Source organism: Giraffa tippelskirchi, chromosome 12 (assembly GCF_054371585.1).
Source record: "Giraffa tippelskirchi isolate mGirTip1 chromosome 12, T2T-mGirTip1v1.2.pri, whole genome shotgun sequence".
Taxonomy (NCBI): Eukaryota; Metazoa; Chordata; class Mammalia; order Artiodactyla; family Giraffidae; genus Giraffa; species Giraffa tippelskirchi.
The window spans coordinates 40,634,039-40,650,914 of record NC_137286.1 but is presented as its reverse complement, the minus strand read 5'-3'; the positions used below and the strand labels follow the sequence as shown (position 1 = coordinate 40,650,914).

Sequence of the window (16,876 nt, the reverse complement as noted above, 5' to 3'; positions counted from 1 at the left end):
GTCAGTTCTTCGCATCAGGTGGCCAAAGTATTGGAGCTTCAGCTTCAGCATCAGTCCTTCCAATGAATATTCAGGACTGATTTCCTTTAGGATGGACTGGTTTGATCTCCTTGCAGTCCAAGGGATTAAGAGTCTTCTCCAACACCACAGTTCAAAAGCATCAGTTCTTCGGCACTCAGCCTTCTTTATAGTCCAACCCTCACATCCATACATGACTACTGGAAAAACCATAGCTTTGACTAGATGGACCTTTGTCAGCAAAGTAATGTCTCTACTTTCTAGGTTGGTCTAGATGCTGTCTAGGTTGGTCATAGTTTTTCTTCCAAGGAGCAAGCGTCTTCTAATTTCATGGCTGTGGTCACCAACTGCAGTGATTTTGAAACCCAAGAAAATAAAGTCTGTCACTGTTTTCATTGTTTCCCCATCTATTTTCCACTAAGTGATGGGACAGGATGCCATGATCTTTGATTTTTGAATGTTAAGTTTTAAGTCAACTTTTTCACTCTCCTCTTTCACTTTCATCAAGAGGCTATTTAGTTCCTCTTTGCTTTCTGCCATAAGGGTGGTGTCATCTGCATATCTGAGGTTATTGGTATTTCTCCCAGCAATCTTGATTTCAGCTTGTGCTTTGTCCAGCCCAGCATTTAGCATAATGTACTCTTTATACACTTTATATTATAATATATATTATACATATATATGTATGATGTACTTTTTATACACTTAAAGGACTTGTATCTTTGGCTCCCATTAAGTCTTCTCCTCTGCACTTCTAGGCTGATGCGCCTTCTTTTTTTTAATTTTTAAAATAATTACATTTATTTATTTATTGACTGCACCACGTAGCATGTGGGATCTTGGTTCCTCAGCCAGAGACTGAACACGTGCTCCCTGCAATGGAAGGCAGAGTCTTAACTGGACCACTGGAGAATTCCTGATGCAGCTTCGAATTGAGACATTTTATTTTGATGATAAATCAGGGCTTCCCAGGTGGCACTAGTGGTAAAGAACCTGCCTGCTAATGCAGGATGTGTAAGAGGTTAGATCTCTGGATTGGGACGATGCCTTGAAGGAGGGCATGGCAACCCACTCCAGTATTCTTGCCTGGAGAATCTCATGGACAGAGGAGCCTGATGGCCTACAGTTCATGGGGCTGCAAAGAGTTGGACATGACTGAAGCAACTTAGCACACACTCATGCATTTTGTTGATAAAACCACCACCATTTTATTATACTCAGATTCTGTGGGCGAGGGGTTGAGACAGGGTGCAATATGGATGACCTGTCTCTGCTCCACAATGTCTGGGGCGCATTGTCTAGAAGCCAAAGAGCATCACTTCCACTTATTTCATTGATCAAAGTAGTCTCAAGGAAATCTAACTTCAAGTCTTGATAGAAGGTACATAAAGAGCATTTGTGACTACTTTTAAAAATCTATGGATGAAACTGGAGCCCATTATACAGAGTGAAGTAAGCCAGAAAGAAAAACAACAATACAGTATACTAATGCATATATATGGAATTTGAAAGATGGTAACGATAACCCTATATGCGAGACAGAATAAGAGACACAGATGCATGGAACAATTTTATGGACTCTGAGGGAGGAGGGTGGGATGTTCTCGGAGAATGGCATTGAGACATGTGTATTGTCATATGTGAAACAGAGCACCATTCCATGTTCGATGCATGTGACAAGGGCTCAGGGCCGGGGCAATGGGATGATCCAGAAGGATGGGATGGGGAGGGAGGTGGGTGGGGGGTCCAGGAAGGGGAACACATGTAAACCCATGGCTGATTCATATCAATGTATGGCAAAAACTATTACAATATTGTAAAGTAATTAGCCCCCAACTAAAATAAATAAATTTATAAAAAAAAAAATAAATAAATAAAAATTAGAGAACTGGAAAAAAAAAAAAAAAAATCTATGAAAGCTCTCACTTAACACTGGTGGGGTGAAGAATCAATCAACAAGTAAACTGTGATATCTCTAGGCAGATGGTCTCAGGGATCAGCCAGTGACAGCCCCGCCCTGCAAAATCCCTCCTTCCACAGGGTAGAACAGAAAAACATGATTTTTTCATCCTGACTGGATTCAAGTGTTCTTCCCACCACTCACTTTCTCCTCTGCTTCCTGTTCTGGACTGTAGCATAGCACCCTCATCCTTAGTGTGGCAAAGGTGTATCTGAACCCACTGTTCTCTTTATCCACAAATACGCTGTGCATGCGTGCTCAGTCGCCTAAGTCATGTCCAAATCTTTGCGACCCCGTGGACTGTGCCCACTAGGCTCCTCTGTCCATGGGATTTCCCAAGCAAGAATACTGGAGTGGGTTGCTGTGCTCTCCTCCAAGGCATCTTCCCAACCCAAGGGATCGCACCTGTGTCTCCTGTATCTGCTGAATTGGCAGGTGGATTCTTTACCGCTGAGCCGCTGGGGAAGCCCACAAATATACCTGCTACCAGCAATTGGGGAGTGAAGTCAGGGAAGTGAAAAAGCAGCTGACATTTGGGTCTTGGGCTGAGGGGGGTTCCACACCGTCCACTCATTCAAGCCTCGCAGCATATGATGGACTATATCATACCCTTTTGGACCTCAGTTTTAATGCAGGCTGAGATGGAGCTTGGCTCGGTGGTGAAGAATCCACCTGCCAGTGCGGGAGATCCAAGATACTCAGGTTCGATCGCTGGGTCAGGAAGATCCCCTGAAGAAAAAAACGGCAACCCACTCCATAATTTGAAGTGTCCTTATAACTAAGTGTTTTAGCCAAGTTTTGCAAATGTATACATGAATAATTTGTTTCATCCTTCAGTTCCTCAGCATCTTCCCCAGATGCAGATGATAATGAGCCATGAAATTATCCCTGGTGGTTCAGTGGTTAAGACGTTTCCTTCCAGTGCAGGAGGGGCAGGTTCAGTCCCTGGTCAGGGGGCTAAGATCCCACAGGCCGCAACTAGCCGTTCAAATGCCTCAACTCAAAAGATCCCACGTGGAAGATCCTGCGTGCCTCAGGGCCAAAACGTAAAACAGAAGCAATGGTGCAACAGATTCAGTAAAGACTTTAAAGTCCACACCAAAAAAAATCTTAAAGAAACAAATTATCAAAAGACATCAGGCAGAGAGCTCATCAGGAAATGAGTGAAGGACTGGTTAATTCATTGACTGACTTCCTAGACCCTGCAGGGTCCACAGTGGATCTGCATTTTTGATCATGTAAGTAAAATCATGGACACCTGTACCTCTTTTCAGGTCACCCTGGACATATTGCTGACTCTGGCATCTTTCATTTCAGGAATGACTATACCTGAAGAAGATGCTGATGTGGGACAAGGCAGTAAATATTGCCTGGTGGCAATTGGAAGACTCCAGGTAAGAAGGAGCTCACTGCCTTTTTAATCTCCAAGGAGGACTTGCTATTGCAGTGAGCAAGAGTCTGTGGTCTGGATGACTTTTTCCATCTCCCGTGTCCTCAGCATTGTTGGGTTCTGTGTCTCACCTTATGGGAGAGGATGAGGCTGAATCTGGGAGAAGAAAGGGGGGATGGTGACCTGCAAGCAGCAGAGTTCTCATTTCAATGAGAGTCTGCATTAGCCCATCCCCAGATATGCACCAGTTATTGCAAAGTTGAGCTCTGCTCACATCACACCCGTTTTTTTTTTCAATCGAAGTATAGTCAGTTAACAATTTCATGTTTGTTTCTGCTGTACAACGAAGTGAATCAGATCTGTGTATAGAAATATCCCCTCTTCTTTAGGTTTCCTTCCCGTCACCACAGAGCATTGAGTAGACTTCCTTTCGTTGACAGTAGGTTCTCATTAGTTATCTATTTTATACATAGTATTGGGCTTCCCAGGTGGTGCTAGTGGTCAAGAACCCACCTGCCAATGAAGGAAACACAAGAGATATGGGTTTGATCCCTGGGTGGAGAAGATCTCCTGGAGGAGGGCATGGCAACCCACTCCAGTATTCTTGCCTAGAGGATCCCATAGTCAGAGGAGCCTGGTGGGCTATAGTCCATAGGATCGTAAAGAGACGGACACGACTGAAGTGATTTAGCATATCAATAATGTATATATGTGAACCCCAACCTCCCAATGCATTCCACCCACCTTGGTGTTCATAAGTTTGTTAGGTAGATTTATTCCTAAGTATTTTATTCTTTTCATTGCAATGGTGAATGGAATTGTTTCCTTAATTTCTCTTTCTGTTTTCTCATTTTTAGTGTATAGGAATGCAAGGGATTTCTGTGTGTTAATTTTATATCCTGCAACTTTACTATATTCATTGATTAGCTCTAGTAATTTTCTGGTGGAGTCTTTAGGGCTTTCTATGTAGAGGATCATGTCATCTGCAAACAGTTGGAGTTTTACTTTTTGTTTTCCTATCTGGATTCCTTTTATTTCTTTTTCTTCTCTGACTGCTGTGGCTAAAACTTGCAAAACTATGTTGAATAGTAGTGGTAAGAGTGAGCATCCTTGTCTTGTTCCTGACTTTAGGGGAAATGCTTTCAATTTTTCACCATTGAGGATAATGTTTGCTATGGGTTTATCATATATGGCTTTTATTATGTTGAGGTATGTTCCTTCTGTGCCTGCTTTCTGGAGGGTTTTTATCATAAATGCATGTTGAATTTTGTCAAAGGCTTTCTCTGCACCTATTAAGATAATCATATGGTTTTTATCTTTCAATTTGTTAATGTGGTGTATCACATTGATTGATGTGCGAATATTGAAGAATCCTTGCATCCCTCAGATAAAGCCCACTTGGTCATGATGTATGATCTTTTTAATATGTTGTTGGATTCTGTTTGCTAGAATTTTGTTAAGGATTTTTACATCTATGTTCATCAGTGATATTGGCCTGTAGTTTTCTTTTTTTGTGGCATCTTTGTCAGGTTTTGGTATTAGGGTGATGGTGGCCTCATAGAATGAGTTTGGAAGTTTACCTTCCTCTGCAATTTTCTGGAAGAGTTTGAGTAAGATAGATGTTAGCTCTTCTCTAAATTTTTGGTAGAATTCACCTGTAAAGCCATCTGGTCCTGGGCTTTTGTTTGTTGGAAGATTTCTGATTAGAATTTCGATTTCTGTGCTTGTGATGGGTCTATTAAGATTTTCTATTTCTTCCTGCTTCAGTTTTGGAAAGTTATACTTTTCTAAGAATTTGTCCATTTCTTCCAAGTTTTCCATTTTATTGGCATATAGTTGCTGATAGTAGTCTCTTATGATCCTTTGTATTTCTGTGTTGTCTGTTGTGATTTCTCCATTTTCATTTCTAATTTTGTTGATTTGATTTTTCTCCCTTTTTTTTTCCAGATGAGTCTGGCTAATGATTTGTATATTTTATTTATCTTCTCAAAGAACTAGCTTTTAGCTTTGTTGATTTTGGCTATGGTCTCCTTTGTTTCTTTTGCATTTATTTCTGCCCTAATTTTTACGATTTCTTTCCTTCTACTGACCCTGGGGTGCTTCATTTCTTCTTTTTCTAGTTGCTTTAGGTGTAGAGTTAGGTTATTTATTTGATTTCTCTCTTGTTTCTTGAAATAGGCTTGTATTGCTATGAATCTTCCCCTTAGCACTGCTTTTACTGAATCCCATAGGTTTTGGGTTGTTGTGTTTTCATTTTCATTCATTTCTATGCATATTTTGATTTCTTCTGTGATTTGTTGGTTATTCAGAAGTGTGTTATTTAGCCTCCATGTGTTTGTATTTGTTATAGTTTTTTCCCTGTAGTTGACATCTAATCTTACCGCATTGTGATCAGAAAAGATGCTTGAGATGATTTCAATTTTTTTGAATTTACCAAGGCTAGATTTATGGCCCAGGATGTGATCTATCCTAGAGACGGTTCCGTGTGCACTTGAGAAAAAGGTGAAATTCATTGTTTTAGGGTGAAACGTCCTATAGATAGCAATTAGTTCTAACTGGTCCATTGTATCATTTAAAGTTTGTGTTTCCTTGCTAATTTTCTGTTTAGTTGATCTATTCATAGGTGTGAGTGGGGTATTAAAGTCTCCCACTATTATTGTGTTACTGTTAATTTCCCCTTTCATACTTGTTAGCATTTGCTTTACATATTGCAGTGCTCCTATGTTGGGGGCATATATATTTATAATTGTTATATCTTCTTCTTGGATTGATCCTTTGATCATTATGTAGTGTCCTTCTTTGTCTCTTTTCACGGCCTTTATTTCAAAGTCCATTTTGTCTGATATGAGTATTGCTACTCCTACTTTCTTTTGGTCTCCATTTGAGTGAAATATCTTTTTCCAACCCTTCACTTTCAGTCTGTATGTGTCCCTTCTTTTGAGGTGGGTCTCTTGTAGATAGCATATATAGGGGTCTTGTTTTTGTATCCATTTAGTCAGTCTTTGTTTTTTGGTTGGGGCATTCAACCCATTTAGATTTAAGGTAATTATTGATAAGTATGATCCCATTGCCACTTGCTTTGTTATTTTGGGTTCGAGTTTATAAACCTTTCCTGGGTTTCCTGGCTAGAGAAGATCCTTTAGCATTTGTTGAAGAGCTGGTTCAGTGGTACTGAATTCTCTGAGCTTTTGCGTAAAGCTTTTGATTTCTCCTTCATATTTGAATGAGATCCTTGCTGGATATAGTAATCTGGGTTGTAGGTTTTTCTCTTTCATCGCTTTAAGTATGTCCTGCCATTCCCTTCTGACTTGAAGTGTTTCTATTGAAAGATTAGCTGTTATCCTTATGGGGATCCCCTTGTGAGTTATTTGTTGTTTTTCCCTTGCTGCTTTTCATATTTGTTCTTTGTATTTGATCTTCATTAATTTGATTACTATGTGTCTTGGGGTGTTTGGCCTTGGGTTTATCCTGTTTGGGACTCTCTGGGTTTCTTGGACTTGGGTGGCTATTTCCTTCCCCATTTTAGGGAAGTTTTCAACTATTATCTCCTCAAGTATTTTCTCACGGCCTTTCTTTTTTGTCTTCTTCTTCTGGGACTACTGTGATTCGAATGTTGGGGCATTTAACATTGTCCCAGAGGTCTCTGAGGTTGTCCTCATTTCTTTTAATTCTTTTTTCTTTTTTCCTCTCTGCTTAATTTATTTCCACCATTCTATCTTCCACGTCACTTATCCTATCTTCTGCCTCAGTTATTCTCCTGTTGGTTCCCTCCAGACTGCTTTTGATCTCAGTTATTGCATTATTCATTACTGACTGACTCTTTTTTATTTCTTCTAGGTCCTTGTTAAACTTTTCTTGCATCTTCTCAATCATTGTCTCCAGGCTATTTATCTCTAACTCCATTTTGCTTTCAAGATTTTGGATTATTTTTGCTATCATTATTCTGAATTCTTTTTCAGGTAGACTCCCTATCTCCTCCTCTTTTGTTTGGTTTGGTGGGCTTTTATCATGTTCCTTTACCTGCTAAATATTTCTCTGCCTTTTCATCTTGTTTAGGTTGCTGTGTTTGGGGTGGCCTTTGTGTATGCTGGAAGTTTGTGGTTCCTCTATTGTGGAGATTCCTTCCTGTGGGTGGGGTTGGATGAGTGGCTTGTCAAGGTTTCCTGGTTAGGGAAGCTTGCATTGGTGTTCTGGTGGGTGGAGCTGGATCTCTTCTCTCTGGAGTGCAATGAAGTGAGTTTTGAGGTGTCTATGGGTTTGGTGTGACTTTTGGCCGTCTGTATTTTTGTGGTCAGGGTTATGTTCCTGTGTTGTTGGAGAATTAGCTTGGTATGTCTTGCTCTGAAACTTGTTGGCTCTTGGGTAGAGCTTTGTTTCATTGTAGGTATGGAGGCTGTTGGATGAGCTCTTGATTAATGTTCCCTGGAGTCAGGAGTTTTTTGGTGTTCTCAAGTTTTGGATTTAAGCCTCCTGCCTCTGGCTTTTAGTCTTATTCTTACAGTAGCCTCAAGACTTCTCCATCCATACAGCACCGATGATAAAACATCTAGGTTAATGGTGAAAAGATTCTCCGCAGTGGGGGACTCCCAGAGAGGTTCACAGAGTTGCATGGAGAAGAGAAGAGGGAGGAGGGAGATAGAGGTGACCAGGAGGAGAAGAGGGGGAATCAAAAGGGGCGAGAGCAATGTAGCCAGTAATCAATTCTCTATTTGCTCTCCACTGCATGTATCTTTTGAACTATGGTTTTCTCAGGGTATATGCCCAGGAGTGGGATTCCTGGGTCATATGGTAGTTCTATTTTTAGTTTTTTTAAGGAAGCTCCCTACTGTTCTCCATAGTGTTTGCACCAATTTACATTCCCATCAACAATGTAGGAGGGTTACCTTTTCTCCACACCCTCTCCCACATTTATTGTCAAACATTTTGAACTCATTGTACTCATGACCTGGAAGGATCTGTTAAATTAAATCCACATGGATTTTTCTCTAACTCAGTCTCCATCACCATCTCTGTCTCTGTTAAAGCTGCCTCCCTGTGGATTTTTCCATTCCAGGTGACCAGCTCTCCTGTGTGCATGGACATGAGTGGGATGTCAGTGCCCACGGAATTCTTATCACGGCATAACTCTGATGGGATCATCACGTTTGTGGACCCAAGATGCATCAGTGTGATTGGCTACCAGCCTCAGGTAGGTGGTTTTGAGTTCATGGAGTTGGCTGGAGATTTAGTTTTACTTAAAATGCACCTGGGCTTCCCTGGTGGCTCAGATGGTAAAGAATCTGCCCACAATTCAGGACACCTGGGTTCGATCCCTGGGTTAGGAAGATCCCCTGGAGAAGGGCATGGCAACCCAATCCAGTATTCTTGCCTGGAGAATCCCATGGAGAGGAGCCTGGCTGGCTACAGACCACGAGGTCACAAAGAGTCAGACACAACTGATCGATTAACACTTTCATTTTCAAAATGCACCTACCTCATTTGTTCAAGATATAATACAGTGACAATACAGGGAAATACAGCATAAAAATCTGTCTCCTTGCCTGGGTAATGTCCTTCCAAAGCAAAAAAGGTTATTGTATGCAACTACACTGCTTAAAATTAACTCTCCATTTTTTGCGCTAACCATTTTGTTTAATCTAGCTCTAGATTTTTCTCAAACTAGAGTTAAGATGTTCTGTGAAAAAGAGACTCTCTTATCAGTTAATTTTGATGAATACCAAACAGGAAATCTCTTTAGAAACTTTAAAAGTATGTTCGTGTGAAAGACCCTGAAATGTCTTAAAGATGTTCCCTGAATTTTGTCTCACCATTTGTTTCTCAAATGTATATGGATCCTCTTTTTACAGGGGGCACATTTTCAAGGTCTTTTTTTTAAAAAAGTGAAAACACAAAAGTCAGAAGAAATACCAAAAGGCAGGAGAGATTGTTCCAAATTAAGATAAACCAAAGAGATAAAATAACAGTATGCAATGTAAGAGCCTTCATTGGGTCCTCAACCTGAGGACGTATAGCTATAAAGGACAATTGGGAGACAAGTGAGGAAATGTTAATATGTTAGGTGATTTTATCGAATAATTATTGATTTTTTAAGGTATAATATGGTACACTATGGATTTGTAAGAGAATGTCATTTATATGGGGCTTCCCTGCTAGCACAGATGCTAAAAAATCTGTGTGCAATGCAAGAGATCCTGGTTCAATTCTTGGGTCAGGAAGATCTCCTGGAGAAGGGAATAGCAATCTACTCCACTGTTCTTGCCTAGAAAATTCCATGGACAGACCATGGGGTCGCAAAGAGACACATATTTCATATATGAAGAATGTCGTGATTTCTGCTAATTGTTTTCAAATGATTCAACAAAAAATTAAATGTATAAATATATTTAAAATGTATTTTAAAATTAAGATATATATAAATATATTTTAGATATATTTGTGCATAGGTATGATGTTTCATTTGTATTTACTTTTTATGTTTCACTTGTATATTTATATTTGCATATATAAGAAAGAAAGAGAAAAATGCAAATGTGGCAAAATGTTGACAATTGATGAATCCAGTTAAAACGACCCACAGGTGTTACTTACACTACCCTTTCAACTTTTCTGTAGATTTAAATTTCTTCCAATATAAAAAGGATTTGAACAAAAAAGAAGAAAAAGAATCTTTGTCCTGAGGAACAAAGTTTGGGTGACATTTATGGGTTGTTTTTTTTTTAATTACGTGTCTATTTTAAAACTAGAAACAGACTAAATTGAAATATGGGAACCCTTCACTGAATTCTGCATCTCCAGACTGATGTAAACTTCAGAATACTGGGATGGAATGAAGGGGAAAATTAATCTCTTTCCAAATTCACCATGACCTCTGATGGTCTCTGTTTCCAGCCAGATTCATTTATCCCCCAGCCATTTTCCATGGGCATCTGGATCTAGGTATTTCTTGGCACAGATAAGACTCCTTTCCCCTGTCAGTGTCAGCACCCACTGAGGCTATTTGATGATTTGGGTTCTGATCGATGACTTTGTTGAAACTCTTTGCCACTGAAGATACTTCCAACTGGACCAGTTTCCTATAACCCATTTGCCTTTGGACGGTTTCTCTCATTCCAGTTGGTTTCATTGCAAAACACTTTTGTTTGGGGTTAATGCTGGGTCCTTTGAATAAAACATAGATGAACGAAGGTAGGTAGTCAACAGGCTTAACAAGTTGAGTTATTTTATGATAACTGCCTTTCTCCAGGCACAAGAGAGCTGCAGTTCCCCCCATTTAAACGATTCCAGGTTTCATAGGCTACACATCCATCTTCATGCTACCACTTGTGTTCTTTTTATGTTTCTTAAAATGTTTATTACAGCTCGCCTGTACAGTCTGCCTTTCCAAGGCAAACAGAAATAAAATTACATTCTGAAGCTGCTGCTCGAGTGCCTTAGCAAAATTAGAAGTCAGTACTGAACATGCCAGAGGCACTGAGGATGGGGCACCAGATGCCAGCTCCTTAATCGCTCAAGGAGAACATTTCCATCCACTTTTTTCCCCTTATGATGGTGTGAGCTAAAGGAGATGAGTTGAAGGGGATGTATGTGAACACTGTTGTCTAACAGTGATATATAAACAATGAAACGTGGGGTTGGGGAGTATTAAAGCTTGTCTCTCTCTCTTTAGGATCTTCTAGGAAAGGACATTTTGGAGTTCTGCCACTCTGAGGATCAGAGCCATCTTAGGGAGAGTTTCCAGCAGGTACTGTGAATGTTCATTTCCAGCTGATGTAGAAGCCGGGTACACATGGATGTGGTCCTTCCATGTGCCAGGCAGGCAGCAGGGACCCCCTCTCCAAGGCATCAGAGGGCCCCTAGCACGAAGGAGCTCGCAGTCCAGTGGGGAGGGCAGACCATCAGTAAGGAATTTCCACGTTTTGAGAGAAGAGCAGAGGAGGACAAGGTTGGCAGGGTGAGGAACAGTCTCCAAGGGGAGGCAACAATCAGGATGGGTCTTAACAGATGAGCAGAGAAGAAATGACAGAACATTCTAGACAAGGAGCCAGCACCAGAGATGCGAAGAAGAGCACAGCCTGTTGGGAGAGTTTTAAGTAGTTCCTTCTGGGTAGAGCAACACTGGCTGGCTTGTAGGGAGGAGGTGGGCAGTGGTCAAAGATGAGGCCGATGAGGCCAGATTCTGAAAGGCCTCATATGCCATCACCAGGAACTTAAATTTTCTCCTGAGTTGTTTAAGTGAGGATTCCCTTGAGTATTTTAAGTGGAGCGATGTTTTTGAAAACCCGTTTTGGCAGCCCAGGTATGTGGAAAAGACAAGGATGCAAAATAAATGGAACAAAAGACAAGTCAGAAGGCTGCTTTGGTTGCCCTGGTGATGAGATCAGAACTAGGGCAGGAGCAGCAGAGGAAGTGGTTGCTGGGGTAGCGATGCTGACAGTGTGGATAGAGACAGTGAAGAAGAGAGAAGGACCGAGGGTGACTGTGGAGGTCTGAGAGAAAGGCCACTATGCTCACTGCATCCAGAGCATTGTTGGAATTAGATGCTGTTTACTGAGCACCTACTATGTGCCAGACAGTGTGGAAAGCCCTTTTGCACACACTGCTTTCCTGAAACTTCACAACAGTCACAGGAGGGGATGTTATTATCCTCATGCTACAGGCAGGTCAAGTGAAGCTTCGTGAAGGAATTCCATAAGGTTACGTGGGTAGGGAGTGAGAAAAGCAGGACTGTCACTGCGGACCTGCCCCCTCTTGAGCCCAAGTACACCTGGCAGGAGAGAGACAGCCAGTTCTTCAAAGGGCTCCAAGGACTCGCTTCAGCCCCTTCAGGGAAAAGAATGGGTGATGTTACAGAAGAAGGGCCTTTGAATTGCTTTTTAAGAGGGAATCATGGTTTGTCATTCATCTGAGAGAATAAGCCCTTGACATTCTGCTTTGCAAGTGGTTCAGAATGAGCGCCTCTGACACTGAGCTCTCCTGTGAAAGGCATGGAGCTGTCTGCATGCACAGACCTAGGGCTTCAGTTACACCACACCTGTGCGTGCAGATCACATGACCCAACTTGTGCCCTGCTGCTCTGTTCTTCCCAAATATCACCAGCTCCTGGTTACCTTTCCAACTGTTAGACTGCTTTGTTGTCCATCGTTCGTCTCTGCCTGCATCTCCAAGCCGTGATAGCCTAGGGCTCTGTTCCTGGTGCCTTCTCACTTTCTCTCCTTCTGTCTAGTATCCAGGTGATTTTACCTGCTGGATGAGTTCAGTCCAGACCATCACCTGCAGATGTGCAGATACCTAGCCCACACCTGCACTTGAGTACCCATGAACCTTCCAACACAGTGCTCCACTGTCTTCTCACAGCCCCCAGTCTCCTTTGTACCACTTGTCTCCTGGCTGCAAAGGTCAGAAACCAAGAAAGAGTCTGCACTCTTCCCTTGATCTCCCACATCCTGCCCGATCGTTCCTCCTGCCTCCAGCCCACCTCAAAAGACACCTGTAACCTGCCCTCTTCTCCCTCTCTTATTCTTACTGACCTTGTCCAGGCCACCCGTTCATGTATTTTGAGTTTTGCAACAGCTTCCTTGAGCTTCCCAGGTGGCTCAGTGGCAAAGAATCCTCCTGCCAATGCAGGAGACATGGGTTTGATCCCTGGGTTGGAAAGATCCCCTGGAGAAGGAAATGGAAATGCACTCCAGTTGTCTTGCCTGGGAAATCCCATGGACAGAGGAGCCTAACAGGCTGTAGCCCATGGGATCGCACTCAGACACAACTTAGCAACTGATCAACAACGGACCCTTTGTCACACATTATCCTGTATAATCCTCAACCCTTCACAATATCTTATCATTCCTACTTTTTTGCAGTGAAAACCAGGACTCAGAGAGTTTCAGTCACTTGCCCCAAGTCACACAGCAAGGTGATAACAGAGCTGGAATCAGAGCCTGCCTTCTTCCGAAGTGTCCACCTCCATCCCCAAACTCCCCACACAGGCCTCTCCATCTGACAGCACCTCGGAGATTTTAAACTACTGACACTGTCAGAACCTGGTTAGTTTGGAAAAGAAAGAGAAGGAGTAAAACATCGATCCCACCCCAGGATCCTGCTTAAGTAACCCTCGCTCTGAGAGCAGCCACCTCATTCCTGGGGCAGGAGGTGAAACCAAAGCAGCCCCACCCGAGAGCCGGCGGCCAGGGTGGGTCACCTGGCTCAGCGGGCAGCAGCCAGCAGCCGCGTGGACATGCTGGAGAGCCAGGCCAGGGCTCCTCGCCTGTGTTCTTTGGGTTCCAGCCACCAGCGGTCAGGGTGGAGGACAAATGTTGATAAAAGGAAGTGACTTATTTTTGCAAAAAGCACAGAGGAGGCTGTGTGAGTTCAGAGCAAGCCCTTGAACTCTGGATTTAAACAGAAGTTTTGAACGACCCAGATGTGAGACTTTAGAGTGGGATCACAAGTTCGTGAGGAATTTGTGGTTGGTGGGATGACAGCATGGCAGACCGGGCCCCAGTGGGGTGGGAATCCCGAGTCTGCTCTGGACTCTGCTGTTGGATCCCCTCTCTGGATCCCAGGTCACTTGGATGTCAGATGGAAGAGTGGGACCCAGGGAGATTAAGGCAGGCTCCTTCTTCTCTCTGCTCGGATGTCTTCCACAGTGATGGTGGTGGTGGTGGTGATGAGTAAAGGTGTTTGCAGGAACAGCTGAGCTGGGCTGGCTTTACACCTGGCCTTGGTGGTCTCAGGTACTGGCATCATACCTGAATAAAGCACAGGTGAATGCACCAGCCTGGTCTCCAGGCCTGGATTGTGACACCCCTACTGCCTTACCTGCGTGGTCCCACCCACATGGCACCTTATGTCTCCTTGCCCCCAGACACGTGCTCATCTGTGCCCTCTGCCCCAGGAGAACCCTCCCCAAAGCTTTGTTATTGGTTAGTCACCTAGTCGTGTCCAACTCTTTGTGACCCCATGGACTGCAGAATGCCAGGCTTCGCTGTCCTTTACTGTCTCCCAGAATTTGCTCAAACTCATGTTCATGGAGTTGGTGATGCCATCCAACCATCTCATCCTCTGTCACCCACTTCTCCTGCCCTCAATCTTTCCCAGCATCAGAGTCTTTCGCAATGAGTCAGCTCTTCAAATCAGGTGGCCAGAGTACTGGAGCTTCAGTTTCAGCCAGAGCTTTACCAGCCAGCATGTCACCCAAACCCACCTCCCTCCAGGAACTGTTTGGATCCTGAGAAAGCCTGTCTCCTTGACTTCCTGGTAACCCATGGCACCTGATCTTATGTTTCTGTCATTGTGTTTGCTGTCCGAGTTACAGTTACCCACGCGCCTGCCCTTCCTATGCTGGGTGAGAGGTTCTCTGGGGACAACGCGGCAGTTCTGTCTCAGCTCTAGCGAGTCGGGGAAAGACAGAGGTCAGGTAGAGGTCAGGTAGACGTGGAGTCCCATCCTGCCTCTGCTCCTCCTCAGTCATGAGGCTTTGGCCAGAGAGTTCCCTGTTTTCGTTGTTGTTGTTCAGTCACTCAGTCATGTCCAACTCTTTGCGACCCCATGAACTACATACAGCACACCAGGCTCCCTCATCCTTCACTATCTCCCTTAGTTTGCTCAAACTCATGTCCATTGAGTTGACGATGCCATCCAAGTGCCCTTTGTTATATCTTTTTTAGTTCTCTGATACTTCAGAGATCCTTGGCCAGATGCAGTGGAAGCTAATTGCTTCTTGGGACTTTCCTGGTGGTCCAGTGGTTAAGACTCTGAGCTTCCAATGTGTGGGACCCAGGTTCCATCCCTGGTCAGGGAACTAGATCCTACATGCCACAACTAAGACCCAGCACAGTCAAATAAATAAATAAAAAGAAACTAACCTTTCCTTTCATGGTGCCCAATGGGCAGAATCAGATTTCTATCCCATGAGAATGAGATGAATGGGGCTCTTTTCACTTCCAAGTTGAAGACAGCAGGCCTTTAATTTTGAGATTAACCTCCTCTGTCACAAGGCTTTGGCAGCAGAGTTCCCTCCTTTGTGGCTCAGCTTCCAGCTACACCAGACACTGTTGTGAGGACCACGGGAGGTGACATGCACAAGATATTTGTAGGTCAGCCCCCGGCAGGTGCAGGGCTGGGCTCCCTCCCGCCCTCGCTCTTTACCATGGCTCCAGGGGCCAAGGGGCTTCCTTGGTGGCTCAGACGGTATAAAGAATCTGCCGGAAATGCAACCCACTCCAATATTCTTGCCTGGAGAATCCCATGGACAGAGGAACCTGGCAAGCTACAGTCCATGGGGTCACAAAGAGTCGGACACGACTGAGCGACTAACAGCAGGAGCTGAGCTCACACACAGGCGGTGCCTGAGAGTGTGTGTTCCATGGAGTTAAAAAATTTTATTCCATCTCAGGAATCCTCGTTAGGGGAAGCAGGAAAAGGCACCGTCCTCAAGCTTCAGAGCACAGTAGACATGGTCTCACCATGGGGGCACTGCCTGCATCCCAGGTGCTTTGTGTAGACTCAGAGAACCCCCTGGAAAATGGCCCTGAGGGGCACGTGGCCTTGACCTCTGGCCGGCTTCCTGTTGAGGCTGCAGTTTTGCTAGCAGGCACCCCTGGGTGTCCTGGCCTAACCTCACCCCACCACATAGATGTGTTGAGTCAGCTCAGGAAAGGTGCTTGAGGTGCCTGCTCTCTGCCGGGTCCTGGGCTGAGGGTGCAGGCACTCGGTGACCATGGAGTCCCTGCCCCCTGCTGCTGCTGACAGTCAACCAGAATAAAGTACAAGTGCCAAGGGTTAAGGGGCAGGGACCCAGGTCCCAGTTCTTATCTCTGGTCACACTGTGATCTGCAGTCAGGAGGCTGGTTGCCTTCCAGCCCCAGAATCTGGGATGCACAGACCAGGAGGGGGCACTCCTGTTCTCTTTGCTTTGTCCTGGAGGCCTCCTCATACCCAGTCCTGGACCCACCAGCCATCTGTATCCTTTCTCCTTCTTTACTGATTCAGCTGAGAACTGTCCCCGGTGTCACCTGCACCCACACCCTACCATCTAGTCTCTGCATCTTGGGGTTTCTGCGTGTGATAGATTGTGTGTGTGCATAAAGCTGGAAAGCCAGCTGTGCTCCCTGAAACACACTCATGGTTTGGAAATAAGATTTCGGTTCCTGTCCCAGCTTTTCTACCCAAGTTATCTGATCTTGGGCAACTTATTTTATTTCTGTGACACTCAGCATTATCTTTGTAAATAGTAAAGCCCACCTCTCCAAGTTCTTGTGAGGGATTACATTGAGAAGTATCTTGGAGACTGTACTGCAACATGAAAGTCATAACAGAGGAGCTTTGCTGGCAGTCCAGTGGTTAAGATCCCCACTGCAGGGAGCAACGTTTCCATCCCTGGTCAGGGGACTGAGATCTCGTATGCCTTGTTGCTGCTGCTGCTGCTGTAAGTCGCTTCAGTCGTGTCCGACTCTGTGCGACCCCATAGACGGCAGCCCACCAAGCTCCGCCATCCCTGGGATTCTCCAGGC

The 16,876-nt window shown here is 44.1% G+C and overlaps 1 protein-coding gene across 10 annotated transcripts in view; it reads left to right on the top strand.

The window, feature by feature from the left end:
- Positions 1-16,876, top strand: part of ARNT2 (aryl hydrocarbon receptor nuclear translocator 2) — a 174,607-nt gene that overhangs the window by 124,890 nt on the left and 32,841 nt on the right. For all 10 annotated transcript variants that reach the window (XM_081546731.1, XM_081546733.1, XM_081546729.1 and 7 more), the window contains 3 exons: positions 3,296-3,372; positions 8,422-8,556; positions 11,035-11,109. In XM_081546731.1, coding sequence (XP_081402857.1) covers positions 3,296-3,372; positions 8,422-8,556; positions 11,035-11,109 — 287 coding nt within the window. The remainder of the gene's footprint in view (positions 1-3,295; positions 3,373-8,421; positions 8,557-11,034; positions 11,110-16,876) is intronic.